Source organism: Thalassophryne amazonica, chromosome 17, assembly GCF_902500255.1.
Source record: "Thalassophryne amazonica chromosome 17, fThaAma1.1, whole genome shotgun sequence".
NCBI lineage: Eukaryota > Metazoa > Chordata > Actinopteri > Batrachoidiformes > Batrachoididae > Thalassophryne > Thalassophryne amazonica.
Window position 1 is genome coordinate 60925285 of NC_047119.1, and position 20823 is coordinate 60946107.

General features: G+C 42.1%; 1 protein-coding gene across 1 annotated transcript in view; it reads left to right on the forward strand.

Moving 5' to 3' along the window:
• The window catches only part of mctp1b (multiple C2 domains, transmembrane 1b), a 128032-nt gene that overhangs the window by 17061 nt on the left and 90148 nt on the right, over positions 1 to 20823 (forward strand). The window contains exons 2-4 of the mRNA XM_034193080.1: positions 17576 to 17684; positions 17773 to 17915; positions 18039 to 18118. Of these exons, the coding sequence (XP_034048971.1) occupies positions 17576 to 17684; positions 17773 to 17915; positions 18039 to 18118 (332 nt within the window). The remainder of the gene's footprint in view (positions 1 to 17575; positions 17685 to 17772; positions 17916 to 18038; positions 18119 to 20823) is intronic.

Here is a 20823-nt window from a genome sequence, read left to right on the forward strand (position 1 = left end):
TTTGAATTTTTATGCTTAAATAGATTTTTGCTGGTTATTGGTGGTCTGGGAGCAGGCACCGTCTCTAATGAGGGGATGGCAGCGGGAGAGAAGCTGCAGAGAGGTGTGTAAGACTACAACTCAGTAGTCTACTATATATATATATAGTATATATACTATACGGCCAAGGGTATTTTAGCGTTGCGTTATATTTTTCATATATAGTTATGAACTTTTTACAGATGATTCATATTCTGATAGGCAAGAACCGATTCAGTTTTCAAGGTCAAAGGTTCCAAAAATGTTGGAAAAAAATCCCTATCCTTTAAAAAATTGTGCCCCCCCCCTTTCATTTTAGAGACAAAATCTGAGATGATGTCACCAAAATTCATATTCTTCACAGCTTGATGTTTCTGAGAGTTTATTAGAGGTAGATAGAATCAGGTTATTTTCCCCATGTTTATGATTTAATTTCTCTGGGCATATAGCACCAACGATAAAAGGAAATACATCAATATTTGGCATTTTATTTACTCATGATGCACACTTTAAACTTGCTGATTGATTGAATTAATAGTGCTCAGAGGTTGTTTTGTTTTTACCTCATGACCATGTGACTCGGGGTAGAACAAATATGGCTTGAAAGAAAGGGTCATTGTCACAAATTGTAAGGCTGTCGGAATATAGGCACACGCCCAAAAGTTCATATGAGAGTTATTTTCAAGATATGAATTTCTTCTTCTTCTGTCTTTCGGCTGTTCCCGTTAGGGGTCGCCACAGCAGATCAATCGTTTCCATCTCACCCTGTCCTCTGTATCTTCCTCTGTCACACCAACCACTTGCATGTCGTCTCTCAGCACATCCATGAACCTCCTCTTTGGTCTCCCTCTTCTCCTCCTGCCTGGTGGCTCCATCCTCAGCATCCTTCTCACTATATACCCTGGGTCCCTCCTCTGCACATGTCCAAACCATATCAATCTCGCCTCTCTGACTTTGTCTCCAAATCGTCCCACCTTAGCTGTCCCTCTGATATGTTCATTCCTAATCTTGTCCATTCTTGTCACTCCAAAAGAGAATCTCAACATCTTCAGCTCTGCCACCTCCAGCTCTGCCTCCTGTCTTTTTGTTAGTGCCACTGTCTCTAAACCATACAACATACTGTTTTGTAAACTTTCCCCTTCACTCTTGCTGATATTCTTCGGTCACAAATCACTCCTGCCACCTTTCTCCACCCACTCCACCCTGCCTGCACTCTCTTCTTCACCTCTCTACCACACTCTCCATTACTTTGAACAGTTGACCCCAAATATTTAAACTCATCTACTTTCACCACTTCTACTCCTTGTAACTGCACTATTCCACTGGGCTCCCTCTCATTCACACACATGTACTCAGTCTTGCTTCTACTGACTTTCATTCCCCTTCTCTCCAAAGCATATCTCCACTTCTCAAGACTAGACTCAACTTGCTCTCTACTCTCACTACAGATCACAATGTCATCTGCAAACTTCATAGTCCATGGGGACTCCTGTCTGATCTCATCTGTCAACCTGTCCATCACCACTGTAAACAAGAAAGGACTCAGAGCTGATCCTTGGTGTAATCCCACCTCCACCTTGAATGAGTCTGTCATTCCGACTGCGCATCTCACCGCTGTCACACTATTCTTGTACATGTCCTGCACTACCCTAACATACTTCTCTGCCACTCCAGACTTCCTCATACAATGCCACAACTCTTCTCTTGGCACCCTATCATAAGCTTTTTCTAAGTCCACAAACACACAATGTAACTCTTTCTGTCCTCTGTACTTTTGCAACAGTATTCTCAGAGCAAACATTGCATCTGTAGTGTTCTTTCTCAGCATGAAACCATATTGCTGCTCACAGAGCTTCACCTGTTTTCTAAGCCTAGCTTCTACTACTCTTTCCCAGAACTTCATGCTGTGGCTGATCAGCTTTATGCCTCTGTAGTTACTGCAGCTCTGCACATCACCCTTGTTCTTGAAAATAGGAACCAGCACACTTCGTCTCCACTCCTCAGGCATCCTCTCACTTTCCAAGATTTTATTAAACAATCTGGTTAGAAACTCTACTGCCATCTCTCCAAGACATTTCCATGCCTCCAATGGAATGTCATGTGGACCAACTGCCTTTCCACTCTTCATCCTCTTCATAGCAGCCCTCACTTCTTCCTTGCTAATCTCTTTTACTTCCTGATTTACTCTCACCACATCATCCAGCCTTTTCTCTCGCTCATTTTCTTTATTCATCAACTCTTCAAAATATTCCCTCCACCTTCTCAGCACACACTCCTCACTTGTCAGCACATTACCATGTGCATCTTTTACCACCCTAACCTGCTGCACATCCTTTCCAGCTCTGTCCCTTTGTCTGGCCAATCGGTACAAGTCCTTTTCTCCTTCCTTACTATTCAAGTTCTTGTACAGCTTGCAATATGCCTTTTCCTTTGCTTTTGCCACTTCTCTTCTCGCCTTACGCCGCATCTCCTTGTACTCCTGTCTACTTTCTTCATCTCCGACTATCCCAAAACTTTTTCGCCAACCTCTTTCTCCTTATGCTTTCCTGGACCTCTTCATTCCACCACCAAGTCTCCCTGTCTTCCTTCCACTGTCCAGATGTCATACCCAGTACTGCCCTAGCTGTCTCCCTCACCACATCTGCAGTACTTTTCCAGTTGTCCAAAATTGCTTCCCCTCCAACTAGTGCTTCTCTCACCTGCTCGCTAAATTTCACACAACAGTCTTCCTCCTTCAGCTTCCACCATCTGATCCTTTGTTGAGCTCTCACTCTCTTCTTCTTCTTTACCTCTAAAGTCATCCTACAAACAACCATCCTATGCTGTCTAGTGACACTCTCTCCTGCTACCACCTTACAGTCTGTGATTTCTTTTAGCTTGCATCTCCTATAAAGAATGTAGTCCACCTGTGTGCACCTTCCTCCACTCTTATATGTTACCCTGTGCTCCTCCCTTTTCTTAAAGTAGGTATTCACCACAGCCATTTCCATCCTTTTTGCAAAATCAACTTTAAAATGACCCCAACACCATTTCTCTTCCTGTCCTCACCATGGTACAACAACTTGTACCCACCGCCAATGCTCCTGCTCTTACTTCCCTTCCACTTGGTCTCTTGCACACACAATATGTCTACCTTTCTCCTCTCCATCATATCAGCCAGCTCTCTCCCTTTACCAGTCATACTACCAACATTCAAAGTCCCCACTCTCATTTCCACCCTTCTAGTTTTCTTCTTCTCCCGCTGTTCGTGGCAACGTTTTCCTCCTCTTCTTTGTCGTCTTCGCCCAGCAGTAGCCCAATTTCCACCAGCACCCTGTTGGGCAATAGCACCGGTGGCGTACGTTGTTAACCCGGGCCGCGACCGATCCGGTATGGGAATTCGATTCTGAGTCTGCATAGTTGGGTTGGCTTGTTTTACGCCGGATGCCCTTCCTGACGCAACCCTCCTCATTTATCCGGGCTTGGGACCGGCACTCAGAATGTACTGGCTGCACACCCCATGTTGCTGAGTTCAAGATATGAATTTAAACATTTAAAAACATTTCTATCCTAAGACAAAATCTAGCCTTTAAATGTTTTTAAATGTTCAAGATATGAATTTAAACATTTAAAAACATTTAAAGGCTAGATTTTGTCTTAGGATAGAAATTTTTAATGTAATTCATTGTAAAGGCAAATAAACAGGCTGTCCAACCATATGAAAAACAGTAATTAGCATTGTAAGTTTTCAGTTTCATTTTATTATGGCATAGTTCTCTCATCAGCACAATGGTATAGTAGAGTAGTACAATAGTAGTTACAAACTGCATTCTTTATGAGGAATGTCAAAACTGTAGTGTGACCTGTTATAAATATTACAGCATTTTCCTGTATCAGCATAACAGTTAGTGTATTTAACATTTAATATATGTATTTTAGCTTGACATAAAGCTGTCAGAAATATTAAAGTATATGTCTTTTATTAACACAAAATACGTCAGTATGTGTGAAATAAATGCAAAAATTGCCATGCTACTTGTTATAAATATTACAGCATATTTCTGTGATCAGCACAACAGTATGTACATATAACTGAAATATTGTATTCTTTTCAAGAAATAAATGCAGAAATCACGGTATTGAATGTTATACATATTACGGCATTTTTCCATTATAAAAAAACACTGCAAGAGTAGGGAAATGTATTTTTTTCAAGAGGAAAAAAATACAGTGTTTTGCTGATTAACTTATTTACTGTGATTCAGTGTTATATAAACAGTATCAAACTGTTTTGGAGATTTACAGATTTTTACTGTCATGATTCACAGTTTTTCACCGCAAAATTTACATTTTTTACAGTTTATATTGTGTTATCACATATTACAACAAAAATCTGCCCTGTACTCATAAACCACCCCTCATGAGATACAAGAAAAAAATAGGGCTGATGAATCACACCCCTTTCCTATCAATTTTACTGTCGTGGAAACCGTGGCAATAAAATCAGCGTGATACAAATCTTAAAACAGGGCGATACAAAAAAAAAGGCATTGAAAATACCAGGCCTTGTATCGCCCCTGTTTTCATCCAAACAGGAGCCCCCATTTCTCGGCCGCACCAATGACACACCCCCATTTTGTGTTACCCCGGTGACAAGTGCAGGATCCTGATACTGGATCCAGATCATTACATTCAACCAAGATGTCTGATCAAAGTCGGAGAGTTTTAGCACCCCGAGAAGGGACATTCATGACTTCATAGACATAAGAACATTCCATAATTTACATATTTACCTTCGTTATTCATTCTATATGATTCATGTGTATGATTATTGTTCTTTATTTTTGTTGTAATAAGTGATAAATATCTTATTACATGTCTGTTTATGTATCACACTGGGGCATGATACATAAACAGACATGTGAAAAGGTATATGAATATCTTACAGGATCATCTTTTCTATATCCAGAAAGTCTATAGTGCATATACCAAGCCTGTATGTGGCGCTGTAACACTTCCACAAAAAATGTAGAAGATGACGGGAGCATGCACATAACTGGTGTAAGGAGCTAATGAGTGTAGCAGTTGAAGGCTAGAATGTTTCAAAGTGGCTAACTTGTTAAAGATTTTGTATATATGTTATCACTGTTAAACGTTTGTACATTTGCCTTCTTTCTCATGAGAACGGTGTTGTGCTGTTTTGCACTTCACCCTGAGAATGTATGTGTTATTCAACCTTGTTTAGCTTTGTCTTCTTTCTCATGAGAACGGTGTTGTGCTGTTTTGCACTTCACCCTGAGAACGTACGTGTTATTCAACCTTGTTTTAGCTTTGTCTTCTTTCTCATGAGAACGGAGATGTGCTGTTTTGCACCTGTCTTAATGCAATCCTGAGAATTCAATTTTGTTTTAGCACTCTGGGGTCAATCTGAGCTGGGATGAAGGGCTGGATGTACTTATTATTATAATATAACTTTGTTTTCGCAGCCTCTAACGACTGGGAGCAAGAGAACGTTTTGACTATTGTGATGTGGTGTTTAGTGTGAAGGAGTGTGGAAGACAGGACACTTCAGGCAGATGCAGAACAGCTGATACCTGCAACAGACGAACGAGATGTGCTGACCTGAAGTGTTCTTCCTTACAGCTGCACTTATTGACGTATGCGTTTATGTTATGGGAAGAAACTTGTCTTGCGTCATTACCCCCACCCTTAGGACAAGTTTCTTGTTTATGTGATGAGGGCGTCTCTTAATAAAAAGAGCGGAAAAGCAGGCCAGACTTTAGTGTAGCCTTGGTGTACAGCCTGGCCGCACTCCGCGCGTAAAATTTGACTTTCTGTCTCACTGGTGTTTCTTGACTCTGTTTGTCTTGTTAAAGGTTTGAAAAATGTTTGGAGGAGAAAATACCCAACATTGACTGGGGGCTCGTCCGGGAGCTCAACAACACCGGAGGTGTCCGGCGGAGGTCGTCAAGTCCAGACGTAAATCCTTGGCCAAGGTCTGATCGATCGATTGATCGTGTCTGCAATTGTCGACCACCGCTGGCATCGTCTGGTTGACGAGATTTTCCCGAAGAAGACAGACAGGAAGTCGAGTCAGTGAGTAAATTTCTTTGTAAACAGTACTGAGTGAGTGGTGATCAGATCACATAAAACAGTTAAATTCCGCAAGCGATGATACAGAATCGCCTGTTAATGCAAAGCAGTTAAACTCTGTAAGGAGGGTGCGGACTCCTCTGTTTATATACGCGTACCGGTAGGGGATAAAAGTGATCACATAAAACAGTTAAACTCCGTAAGCGATGATACAGAATCGCCTGTTAATGAAACACAGTTAAACTCTGTAAGGAGGGCGGACTCCTCTACGGTTGCGAGGGACGCAAGTAGTTAAATTCCGGAAGGAGGATACGGACTCCTCTGTTTTAATACGTAAAGGAAATCCCGGGTAGAAATATGTGCACTGTAAAAAAGCAGTTAAATCTGGCAGGGACGGCGGAGTCCCCTAATGCAGGACATTAGTTAAATTTCACGGGAGGGCGAGCTCCCCTGACATAAGAATACGCGTACGATTATTAGGAGTGTTTCTATGTGTAAATAGTGTTTTGCGCAAGTGTAAATAACTGTGTGAAAGTGTAATACTTTGGACAACGTTAGTGACAACCGTGTGTGTGGAAGCAGCAGGCAAGTGATTCCGCTTCCTACGGGGAGGTGAAAGGAATCAACCACACGACGGCAAATTAATTGTCACGTCCAAAGAAAGTGTGAAAACTTCAGATTTAGAACACCCTAGGTGTGCCCCCGTCTGAAGTCCAAATTATAACAAGGGAAAAAAAAAAAAATATATAATAAAAATGGGGGGTAAGACGTCTAAAAATAAGGAAAATTTATCAACTGACGACTGGAAATTTATGGAGGCAAAAAATCCAAAAGCAACAAAGAAATTGGAGACCTGGATAAATAAACATGACTTTGACGGACGACTGAACCTGATCAGCATACAAAAGCTGAAGAAGGAGTTAGAACGGGAACATAAAGGTGATGAGAAAAAGATGCAGAAAGTAGGGGCAGATTTAGTGGCATTTTGGGAGGAGGAAGCAGAGAACAGACAGAAAGGAGCAGAGAAGCGACGATTAGAGAAAGCAAGGAAAAAGAAAGCTGTAGGTAAGGCAGAAGAAGATGTGATAATTCAGCACAGAGAGCCAGAACAGCCTCAACAACCACCGCCGGCTGGATCGTCTGTGACAAAGAGACCTTTATCTCCTCTACCAGAGGATGACGATGTACCGCCACCACAGTATGATTTGGCAGTAAAACCTAAGGTAAAAAGAGAAAAACCAGAAAAACCACAAACACGCAGTCAAGCAAAAGTGCCTACAGCCCCTCCCATGGTGGAACACAGTGACCAGGGAGGTGCCTATCCTATGATAGAAGTACCAAATCCTCGTGCAGGAACAGCAGGACAGCTACCAACCATGCTCGTTTATCGGACATGGAATGCTGATGATATCAAAGCAGCAGTCGACATGATACCATCGCCACATGTCGATATTGAGGGATTTATGCAGGATATAGAAACATTAGAACATCTTACCACCTTAATGGACCTGAAGTCCAACAGGTGTGGATGAAAGCATGTGGCCCTAAATGGAGTCAGGTACGCGGAGACTGGAATCCTGCAGATCAACAAGGCGTACCACTGACACATGATGATCTAGTCTTGAAAACAAGAGTGGAAGCTATGATTACACGTGCAAAAGGAGTGTTAGGACCAAAGATAAATTATACTGAAATTACCAGGACAACTCAGAAAGAAGGAGAGCCATGGACAGAGTTTAGGTGCAGATTTGAGAATGTGTTTAGGGTCCATAGTGGCATATTGCCAGAAACACCTGTGTATGAACAACAATTGAAAAACGCTCTGATCCAACATTCCAATAAGGATATAAAAGCTTGGATACAGAAACATTGGATTGGATTGCCTACAGGCACATTGGATGACACACATACACACTGCTGTCATGCAGAAGAAGTCTTAAAACAGAAAAAGACAAGAAACAGCGACAAAGGAGTGTATGTAGCACATGGAGATGATGAAATATATTACCAGCAGGGCAACTTAAGACAGCAGAAGCAGTGCAAACGCCCCAAAAAGCCATGGCAAAATAGACAAGGTGGACAGCCACAACGTCAAGGACCATGGCAACCACAACAGCAGCACAGGCAGGGAGGGCCACCACGTGGTCCCCTGAATTGTTGGAACTGTGGAAGAGAGGGACATATGTATAGAAATTGTCCGAATCCACCTACTGAGGGAGCAGCAGGAGGAATTCCACAACGGAATAATCCTCCGCAGCCACAGTACCCACAATGACTAGAATCCATAATCCATGATTCCACATCAGATAGGCAGTCTGATTGTGATATGGATCTGTGTGCCTTGCTGGGAAATCCGGTACCAAAACCAGAAGTGACTTTGTTGGTAAATGGACGACCAGTGACATTCCTTTGTGATACAGGAGCATGTAGAACCACATGTAATGACAACATATCTGTCCATCAATTAAGCAACGAAATCTTTAGGGTTCGCTCTGCAAATGGACAAACATCAGACGTCCCTATCACCAAACCCATAACGTTGACAGATCCATTTGGCCTGACGTGTACTATGTCAGTGTTGAGCATGCCACAATGTCCAGTTAACCTCCTAGGACGAGACGGATTGACTGCATTGGGCTTGTCCATAATTGTGGAACAAGGGAAATTAGTTGTTGAACGCACAGGAGGCGTTAACATGGTAAGAGAAGAAAGCGCTGACCCCACATTCCATTATTACTATACATTTGACATCTCAGAAGAAGATGCTGCAGGATGGGGTAAAGATGTCGTCTTGCAAGCGACAGCCCTACTAAAAAATCCTGAACAACAGATGTCACCACCTGACCTGCATGTCACAATGTGGCATAAAGATCCTCCAGGTCCGGATGATGACTATGAAACTAAATTGAAAAATGTTTCACCTGTGAAACTGACAATGACCGATTTGATTCATGATGGCAACTCAATAGCCGTCATAACAGTAACAGGCGCCACTGAAGATGTATCAAAATTGAGATTCACAGGTATGCCATTACATATGTCACTTTGTAAGCCATATTTGACAGAATGGCAAGAATTGGGACTGACAGTCATAACAGCTTTGTCAGCCTCTGATTGGAGTAGAGTTGGCCCACGAACGGAGTTCAGTCCATCAACCAAGTTGTATAAAGTGCCAGTTAATGTCTCATTGGTGCTGACAGCTGGAACACACATTGATGCGTCCACTTCACAATCCTGAGTGTTTCAGTTGAGTCCTGAAGAGGATGCTCTTCTCTCTTCAGTACCGTCAGGATTGTGGACAACAGGTCCTTCAGACGTAGGACTGATTAAAAATGCACAACCTGTAGTTATAAGGCCAAAAACAGAATACAGACCATGTGTAAGACAGTATCCATTGAAACCTGATGCAATTGACGGAATCAGGCCAGTAATAGAGGATTTATTAACAGCAGGAGTGATAGTGCCATGTCCAGATTCACCATGTAACACACCCATATTTCCTGTGAAAAAGGCTCCGCCCTCAGTGGGGTGGAGAATGATTCAAGATCTGCAGGCAGTAAATGCTGCTGTGATTAAAAGAGCACCATGTGTCCCAGATCCACATACCTTGTTAAATTCGCTGAGACCAAATTCTAATAGTTTCTCAGTAATTGACATAAGTAATGCATTTTTCTCTGTGCCAGTGCATCCAGATAGTCAATTCTGGTTTGCTTTTACCTTTAAAGGACAACGATATACATTCACCAGATTACCGCAGGGTTACGCAGAGTCCAACTATTTATTCTCAAGTCATGTCAGCATGTTTAGCCAACTTCGTTCCACCGGCAGATAGCCAACTGTTAGTGTATGTTGATGACATTTTGATTGCCTCTGACACACGAGAAAACTGCATAACTGACACAGTAGCATTATTATGTTTCTTATTTGACAATGGCCACAGAGTGAGTAGAAACAAAGTTCAGTTGTGTAGGGATAAAGTAAAATATTTAGGACATGAGTTATCAGCCACAGGGCGCACGATCCTGTCTGACAGGAAGGAAGCAATTTTGCACGCTCCAAAACCACAAACCAAAAAGCAGATGATGTCATTTCTTGGATTGACAATTACTGCAGGGCATGGATTCCTTGCTATGCAGAGTTGACTAGTCCACTTTCTGATTTGATGTACAAAGATGATATTTCAATGTCAACCGTGTTGGAATGGAACAAGATGCTGAGGAAGCCTTTGTAAAAGTAAAACAAACATTAGTGTCATCCACAGTTTTGGCACTACCAGATTATAGTAAACCATTCATTCAAACAGTTGATTGTAAGAATAAGTTCATGACTAGTGTTTTGGTTCAAGTGTATGGCTCAAAATTGAGGCCAGTTGCCTACTACTCATCTAAATTGGATGCAGTAGCAAGTGCTTTACCACCATGCGTACAGGCTGTTGTTGCAGCCTCTATGGCTGTTCAAAGTAGCAGTAATGTTGTTCTATTCCATCAGTTGACATTGAAAGTTCCACATGCAGTCTCTGCACTTTTGTTGCAGACAAACATGAGCCTTTGTCCCCAGCAAGACATCTTTCGTGCATGTCCTTGCTATTATCACAGCCACACCTTACGATAGAGCGATGTACAACATTGAATCCCTCCACATTGATACCTTTACCTGAGGATGGTGAGCCGCACAATTGTCTTGATGTAGCAACAGTTTGCACAAAAGCACGCCCAGACCTCCGGGACACACCCATCCCAAACAGTACAATCGTGTATGTGGATGGTTCTTCCACCAAAAATGCGTATGGACAAACGCAATCTGGATATGCTGTCGTCACAAATTCAGAAGTATTAGATTCTGCTTCATTGCCATCGTCATTTTCAGCACAAGCAGCTGAATTAGTTGCTTTAACTGCAGCTTGCTATCTGTTTCAAGGTACAGCCGTATCAATTTATACGGACAGCCAGTACGCTTTCAGCACAGTGCATGTGTTTGCAAAACTGTGGGAGGAGCGTGGAATGGTGACATCGTCTGGAAAGCCAGTGACTCATGCCACTCTCCTAACTGCCCTACTGCAAGCTGTGAAGTTGCCTCAACAAATTGCTATATGTAAATGTGCGGCTCACACCAATGGCTCTGACAGTGTTTCAAAAGGAAATGATTTTGCTGACAGAGCAGCAAAGGAGGCAGCAGCAGCTTCTTCTATTTTTGTTGTACAGGAAACTACTCCGGATTTGCATTTAGGTCGTACACTGCTTGCTGACATGCAACAGCAGGCAACAGACAGAGAAAAACAAATGTGGATAGCTAAAGGCGCTGCGTATGCAAATGACTTGTACGTATGACCACAAAAGAAACCCATATTGCCAAAAAATATGTTTAAATGGGCAGCTATTATGAGCCATGGCGTGACGCATGTCTCATCAGGGGGTATGATATCGCAATTGCAATCTATTTTTTGTCTTTATGGGTTCGATGCATATGCAAAACAGCATTGTAGAGCATGCATGATATGTGCAAAACACAACTCACAAGGCAATTTGAGACCCCAAAGAGGTAAATTTCCAACACCACAATATCCCTTTCAAGTGATTCATATGGATTATATACAGCTGAGTAAACATGAAGGGAAGGAATTTTGTTTAGTCATAATTGATGCCTTCTCAAAATGGGTAGAATTGTTCCCTACAAAACATGCAGATTCACTTACAGTGGCTAAGGCATTATGCAAAGACATTATCCCACGTTTTGGGATACCAGAAACAGTCTATTCAGATAATGGAGCGCATTTTGTTAATGCAATAGTGCAATACGTAGGAGAAGCACTACAGGTTAATCTCAAGAATCATTGTGCTTATCATCCACAAAGTGCCGGATTAGTGGAAAGGATGAATGGAACAGTAAAAAACAGACTTAGAAAGACAATGGAGGAACAGGCAGACCATGGACGCATTGCGTAGATTTGGTAAAAATGTATATAAACATAACTAGTACCATGGGGTTGACACCGTATGAAAACATTGTTTGGCAGAAAATATCGATTGCCATATTATGGACAAATTTGGGATGTACCTGAGGAAGCCAATTTGGCGGATTACATGAGAAAATGTTAGAAGGACAACGAGGGAGAGTTCCAAACACTGATGATCCCATTTCTCCACAGGAGGACCCTAAAGTGGTACCTGGAGACTGGGTGTTGATAAGAAGCATCAAGAGAAAACACTGGCATTCACCTAAATGGGAAGGGCCCTATCAAGTACTACTCACAACACCCACAGCTTTGAAAATTGGGGAAAGAAGTACATGGATTCATTTAACTCACTGTAAGAAAGTCATTTCTGCAGACACAGACAAACAGTAAGAACAGTAGGACAAGACTAGTAATAGTGTGTGAGCTTGGTGTTAAGATCCAGGTTAGACACGAAAGCTAGCAGAAGACATTAAGAAGCCACTGTTCTGAACATAGGTGTGCTGTAGTGTGCAGAAATGGCGAAAGAAAAAAATAAAAGAACGGGGGTTTCTGGACCCCACGGACAGTCCTTGTTATGCTACTTTTCTTTTTTGAATTGGGATTATTATTAAAAGCCATGAGCACGGGACATGATAATACGGATCACATCCGCAGATTGCAGAGACCAAAAAGAAGTAACAAAGACCCCAGTCCGATAATCAATGCCACAGTACATAGCTGTGATGGGAATAATGCATACCGATTTGGTGTACAGGCCTGCATTCCTAGAAATACTTCTGTGATCATCTCTGTACCATATAGTGCTCTTACCCATGGAATGCCGGATGGTGACAGAGGGACTAATTACGGAAATAGTTTCTCATGGTATATGACCAACGATCAACAAGATAGGAGATGGGAAACGTTGGTAGCCGATGAATGGAGTAGATGGACACCAAGATGGGCACAAACCGAGTGGGCTAAGTACCAGAGTCAAAGTCTCAAAATGTATCAAACAGATGATAAGCTGTCTATAGTGGTGAATACTACAGAAAAAGGAACCATATTCCCACCTGATATAGAGGGAGACTGTTGGTTGTTCCTCCTTTGGGTATACAAACAAGGAAAAGATCCGTATTTCCATTTCTTCCTCTGTGAGACAGATAGAGTACAGCAACCAATATTGACCGAATTAAGTACGTCAAAGGGGGTGTCCATACAAGCAAAGGGGGTGCCCATACAAGCAAAGGGGGTGTCTGTACAAGGCACAAAAGACATGAAGGCAGATGACTGGTTCCTAGTAACTACAGGAATTAGTGGACAAAATAACAATTGGCTTTAATGGCAGAACAAGCAGGACTAGCAGCAAAGAAGGACTGTGTTGTGTGTATGGGACCCAGACCTATATTACAGGTAATACCGGCAGCATTACCCAAAGACTGTCTGCTGACTGCTATGACACAGACATACATTGCGGCAAACAACAAATGTTTTAAGTGGGACAAGATCTATCCAGTGACCAAATTAACTAAGATCAAACCTTTATTCTCAAGCAAAGTTGGGCATGCTAACCATACATGTGTACACTTGACAGGGACAAGTAAGACTTTAGGTAGCTTAAACCACACCGCCTGGTGTAAGAATGTGGTCCATAGTACTCCCACATTCAAACCTGTCGGGAGGAGTGACGTATGGTGGTGATGTGGGGATAACAGAATCTTTGACAGACTGCCACGAAATGTGTCAGGTTATTGTGCATTAATATCATTATTGTTACCAGTTGAAGCCATACCCATGACCCCTGAAGACGTTACGACATATGCAGCCTCTCTTATTCCTGAAGATTGGCAGAAAGGCGTAGCCAGACATAGAGTGAAAAGAGATTGGAAAGGAGTGGGAAATCCAACATATATTGACGCAATAGGAGTCCCCAGGGGAGTGCCTGACGAGTATAAACTGGTTAATCAAATAGCAGCTGGATTTGAATCTTCCATCTGTTGGTGGTGCTCAATTAATAAAAACGTGGACAGAATAAACTACATCCACTACAATGTACAGAAATTAGGGAATTGGACTGAGGAAGGATTTAAGGCTGTCCATTCACAGTTAGAAGCCACGTCCCTTATGGCCTTCCAGAATCGTATTGCTCTGGATATGTTGTTGGCAGAGAAAGGAGGTGTTTGTGCCATGTTCGGAGAACAATGCTGCACATTCATTCCCAACAACACAGCTGCAGACGGCAGTCTCACTCAAGCCATTGATGGGCTGAGGACGTTGAACAGGAAGATGAAAGAGCACAGTGGAGTAAACACTGAAGGCTGGGATTGGTGGCTGGAAGGGATGGGAAAATGGAGGTCTTTGATTTCTTCACTATTAGTGTCTATAGCAGTATTTGCTGCAATTCTAACATTGTGTGGATGTTGTTGTATTCCATGTCTCCGAGGCCTTGTAAATAGAATGATAACCACAGCAATAAGTCCAGGACCAGGAGGGGGTCCAGCATCATATCCACTTCTGGGGACAGATGACGACAAGGAGGACGATGGCTCTCCTGACCTGTACCCAGACCAATGGACGTATGATGACCCAGACACCGATGATGGTGACAATGATGACATCACCTCTGGGGTGTAAGCCTAGAGAAAACATACCATGATGAACCTCTTAGTGAAAATCTCAAAAAGAAGTGCTAAGCTGAGTGATGCCTACTGTATGTTTAACAGGCGATAAACAGGAGGGGAATGTTAAAGATTTTGTATATATGTTATCACTGTTAAACGTTTGTACATTTGCCTTCTTTCTCATGAGAACGGTGTCGTGCTGTTTTGCACTTCACCCTGAGAATGTATGTGTTATTCAACCTTGTTTAGCTTTGTCTTCTTTCTCATGAGAACGGTGTTGTGCTGTTTTGCACTTCACCCTGAGAACGTACGTGTTATTCAACCTTGTTTTAGCTTTGTCTTCTTTCTCATGAGAACGAAGATGTGCTGTTTTGCACCTGTCTTAATGCAATCCTGAGAATTCAATTTTGTTTTAGCACTCTGGGGTCAATCTGAGCTGGGATGAAGGGCTGGATGTACTTATTATTATAATATAACTTTGTTTTCGCAGCCTCTAACGACTGGGAGCAAGAGAACGTTTTGACTATTGTGATGTGGTGTTTAGTGTGAAGGAGTGTGGAAGACAGGACACTTCAGGCAGATGCAGAACAGCTGATACCTGCAACAGACGAACGAGATGTGCTGACCTGAAGTGTTCTTCCTTACAGCTGCACTTATTGACGTATGCGTTTATGTTATGGGAAGAAACTTGTCTTGCGTCATTACCCCCACCCTTAGGACAAGTTTCTTGTTTATGTGATGAGGGCGTCTCTTAATAAAAAGAGCGGAAAAGCAGGCCAGACTTTAGTGTAGCCTTGGTGTACAGCCTGGCCGCACTCCGCGCGTAAATTTGACTTTCTGTCTCACTGGTGTTTCTTGACTCTGTTTGTCTTGTTAAAGGTTTGAAAAATGTTTGGAGGAGAAAATACCCAACATAACTAAGTAAATCTTTTAATCTGACCTGTTTCGTCATTTCAGCCAAATTCGTCACCGCAGCCTGCAGAAAACTTATCAATAGAAGATGCCGTTTACAAATACTTTAATTCCTTATCGTGGAAATTGTTTGTGAATAAACACAGCATTTTTAAAGAAGTCTCTCGGTGTCATGTTACAGTGCTCCAGGTGCATTTCTCAACCTGAGCTGAGGGAAGCCACAAACGAGATGGAAAAATAACCTAAAATAAAATGAAAGTCCTTTCTGCATTTATTTTATTAGCGCCACAGCGCTCCACAGGGCTGCAAAACCTCCGTCTAAACGGATTTCTGTCAAAATGTGTTTCCATGTTCCGTTTATTCTGTCATATAAAACTGCAGGGTTCCCCCCAGACAATGGAATAACAGTGCTGCGGTGTCATCTCGCGAGCTTTTAGCATGAGACTTGGTGGGAAATGACTGAGCACAAAACCCTTTTTTTAGTGGAAATTTCACATAAACAACTTCAGCTCTTTTATCCTGGTGACACAAATCATGACAAAATGCAAGCATTACACGAGGCCCGATGATCAGAGGGCAAATCTCTGCCTTTTTTGTTTCGTCTTGGCAGTGACCACAGCGTGCGGGGCGCTGCAATCAACGGTTCAGTTTGTGGTGCAGTAGGTTGTAGAAGTTCTTGAGATTTTTATTGTTTTTAATCAGTCAAAGAATTGTCGGGTTGTTACTGATCTTATTTATTACATTATGTACTATACTATTTACACATTTATATTTCTACACTTTAAACAGCGCTTTGTCATTTTTGTCTAGTTATTTGGCAGCAAGAAGGTCATGGGGTTGATTCCCACCTGTGGAGTTCACATGTTCTCCCCATGATTGCGTGAGTTCTCTCTGGATGCTCCGGCTTCATCCCACGTCCAAAGACACACAGGTTAGATGAAAATGAAATGAAATGCATGAGCAGTTGCACGTAGAGCTGGCCTGTCGACAGGGATGACGTCTTGTCTTGGCGTGAAGTAAAACATCCAAATGCAAAACGGTAGAATACTTTGCCACCGTTACCCCGATATTATACGGTCTGAAATCGCACACGATTCACCAATCAGATTTGTGGAAAAAATGTAATTGGATTAGAATTCTGTTTGTACACCCTGGATTTGCACCTGTAGTTGTTGATCTTTTACCATAATGAGAAAATGAACAGTTGATTGATGTCAGAGTAAATATTTACTGCAGTCTGTGCAGAAAGCGACCGCGTTGAAATCAGTTTTTTTTCCGACTCTAGCGGGTCATTCGTTAGTCCTCGGGTCTCTCTCTGTCCATATTTCCACAGCGGCTCTGCAGACAGCCCTCGCACATCAACCGCGATCGAGATTCTGATCACATCCACTGCGTCTGTGTAAGTGACGGTGGCACGTGCTGACAGGATGCAGCTTCACAATGTTCCTCCTCTGCTGAAGGAGACGTGTGGTAAGATTGGTTTTTGATTAACGCCCTTTCTGACACACTCATACTTCCTGAACTCCGCCTGGAGTCATGGGGTCATGTGTATGAACGTAATTATTCCTGTCGAGATGACGGTCTCCCTTCTGGGTACAAAAATGGAGGTCATCGCTGATGTTTCATGTTTGGGATTGGGTTCAAGGTTCAGGCTGGGTTAGGTTGAGGGTTTGCGTGCTGTAGCGTTGCGATGCCTCTGCAGCTGAAGTGAGGCTGTAAGGGAGCGGAAAAGTATCTGCTCAAAAACACTCTGGTCAGGCAGGAGGAAGCTACTCTGGTGTAATTTCCTGTCAGTATGTCACCCCAGGGAGGCACCGCACTGAATGAGACACTTTAGCATACAAGTGATGTGCATGTGTTGGCGCACACAGAATTGAGGCTGTGATCGCTGCACACCACAGCGGTGACCGCTTCAAGCAGCGGGTAATCTCAGAAAACATGTTGGTGAGTTTTCCTTGAGAGTCTAATGTGTGAGTGTCGGAGTATGAACGGTTCCTGTAAAATGCGTGTCTCCTGACAGGGGGTCGGTGCAGCGCGCACTCCTGAGCGAGGTCTCCACAGCTCTGGGATGTACAAGCTGGAAATCGAACTGAAGAGTGGACACAACCTGGCCATTCGAGACAGAGGAGGTAGAGTTTTTCTCTTTCTTTCTTTCCTGTTGCGTTGATTTGTTTTCTTTCCTGCGAGACGCTTCACCGTCTCACTCGCTATCTCCAGGCAGCAGCGATCCGTACGTCAAGTTCAAGTTCGCTAGTAAAGAAGTGTTCAGAAGCAAAACCATCCACAAAAACCTCAACCCAGTGTGGGACGAGAAGACCACGTTGATCGTAGACAGCCTGAGTCAGCCTTTATATGTGAAGGTAAAGATTCAAACACACATAAATATGCAGAATAGTCTAGAAGCGCACTCATGCAAAATGTTTTTCCGTATTAATTTTTAATGAACAGAAGCTTCAGTACTGATTTTTGTTGTTCCACTTTAGGTGTTTGACTATGACTTTGGATTTCAAGATGACTTCATGGGTTCTGCTCATCTCCATCTGGAGTCTCTGGAACACCAAAGGTAGTGAACATGCACGTGGTGTCTCTGTCGTTATTTTTGTTATTGCTTCTGCAGTGTTTCCCCATGCAAGATTTGTTGAGGGTTGCGGGCTTGTGATCCCACCCAAGAACATTTGGTGCATTTCAAGCCTGATTTGCTAAGATCCCAGATAACGAGTGCTAACTTGCGTGGGGCAATCCAGACTTTTCAAGTTTAAGTTCAAGTTTATTTGCCATTTGCAGTATTAAAGCCACATTGGAAAAAAGGTACAAGGAGCTCAAAGTGCACTAGCAAGACATACACAAAACAGGAAAAAGACATAAAAGACATAAAAATGCCATAAAAACGACAAAGCCACAAAATAAATTTAACCCCTTAACGCCTATTGTTGCATATATGCTACAATATTTGACTCAAATATGCAACATACCAAATTGGCCAGTATGCCTGTTGTTTAAGAAGCAGCGGCCTCTGTGTTGCTGGAAAAACATTCTATCAAGCATAATAAATTAACGCCAAGCTTTCAAAATCATAAAATACAGAGTCGACGCAATCAGCACCTGCTAAATTTCCTGTTGACCTTGATATATCACATAGTGTGTGTAGACATCACCTGTTTGCATGTTTCCTCCCAGAATTATGTCCACTCATGTGGACAAACATCAAATTGTATATTCTTAAAAGAAAACATGCTAAATTGGCAATACACAGGCACAATCCTTATTGTGGTGTTTGCACGTGTTTTTACACATGCAAACCTGTAGTAAATCAGGCCCCAAATGCTAAATACTTCATTCTGGGGCACTATTAGAACAAATTAAGACTCTATAAATAATTATGAATTTTGCCCCTTTGTAAACTTTTTTTGACAGAATTTCTGTCAAACTCTCAGGTTTCAAATTGAAGCCCAGCTAATAATCCATATTACATATCAGAATACATTGCATCATCAACATAAGGGATTTTTTAGGGCACCGGCCTTCCTCCAGGCCAGGTCACATTTCCTCTGACTCGTTCATCCATGGAGTCTTTAAGAACCATTCTTAGTCTGGCTCCTTGCCTGAGGCGAATTTGCCATTGTAGACCCGAACAGGAACACGAAGGCTCCAGACAACACAGCTCTCAGGTTCATAGGAACACACAAACCTCTCCACCATGATAAGGTGATGGTTCCTGGAAAAGGAGCCAGCACCTTATTAAAACAATAATAATAATAATTAATCAATGATACGTGTGTGTGTGTATGGGTGATTCTTTAACTACGGGCACTATTGGCCTTGTAAATGTAATTTCCACCACACCATTGCCTTACAATATAAAGCGCCTTGGGGCAACTGTTTGTTGTGATTTGGCGCTATATACATGTGCTCTGATGTCACTGTTTATCTCCATAGAAACTACCCACACAATCTTTCATACAAACTTTTTAAAGGGACATTATTGTTGTGGTGGAAATTACCGCAGTAGTGTGGGACAACTACATTTCGTTTAAAAAATCACAACAGTTGTATGACATTGAATACCCCAATTATGTTTTGATTATTTTACTGATATTTTTTTCAGAGATATTTTAAAACATTAGAAAAAATGTTTTTTTACTATTCATTTTCATCATCATCATTTATTTTTGTTTTGTTTTTTGGCACTGTTGTCGTGTGTTACCTGTGCTGCTCCACAGCCTGTTCAGTGGATTTTGTTTTGTTTTTTGGCACTGTTGTCGTGTGTTACCTGTGCTGCTCCACAGCCTGTCCAGTGGATTTTTATTTTATTTTTTACCACTGTTGTCGTGTGTTACCTGTGCTGCTCCGCAGCCTGTCCAGTGGATTTTTATTTTATTATTATTATTATTTTTTTTTATTTTTTTTTTTTTTTTAAGCACTGTTGTCGTGCGTTACCTGTGCTGCTCCACAGCCTGTCCAGTGGATTTTTATTTTATTTTTTACCACTGTTGTTGTGCGTTACCTGTGCTGCTCCACAGCCTGTCCAGTGGATTTTGATTTTGATTTTATTTTTTTGGGCGCTGTTGTCGTGCGTTACCTGTGCTGCTCCACAGCCTGTCCAGTGGATTTTTATTTAGCGCTGTTGTCGTGCGTTACCTGTGCTGCTCCACAGCCTGTCCAGTGGATTTTTATTTTTATTTTATTTTATTTTTTAGCACTGTTGTTGTGCGTTACCTGTGCTGCTCCACAGCCTGTCCAGTGGATTTTTATTTTTATTTTATTTTATTTTTAGCACTGTTGTTGTGCGTTACCTGTGCTGCTCCACAGCCTGTCTAGTGGATTTTTATTTTATTTTAGCACTGTTGTCGTGCGTTACCTGTGCTGCTCCACAGCCTGTCTAGTGGATTTTTATTTTGTTTTAGCACTGTTGTCGTGCGTTGCCTGTGCTGCTCCACAGCCTGTCCAGTGGATTTTGATTTTTATTTTTTTTGGCACTGTTGTCATGTGTTACCTGTGCTGCTCCACAGCCTGTCTAGTGGATTTTTATTTTATTTTTTACCACTGTTGTCGTGTGTTACCTGTGCTGCTCCGCAGCCTGTCCAGTGGATTTTTATTTTATTATTTTATTTTATTTATTTATTTATTTATTTTTTTTTTAGCACTGTTGTCGTGCGTTACCTGTGCTGCTCCACAGCCTGTCCAGTGGATTTTTATTTTATTTTTTAGCACTGTTGTCGTGCGTTACCTGTGCTGCTCCACAGCCTGTCCAGTGGATTTTTATTTTAT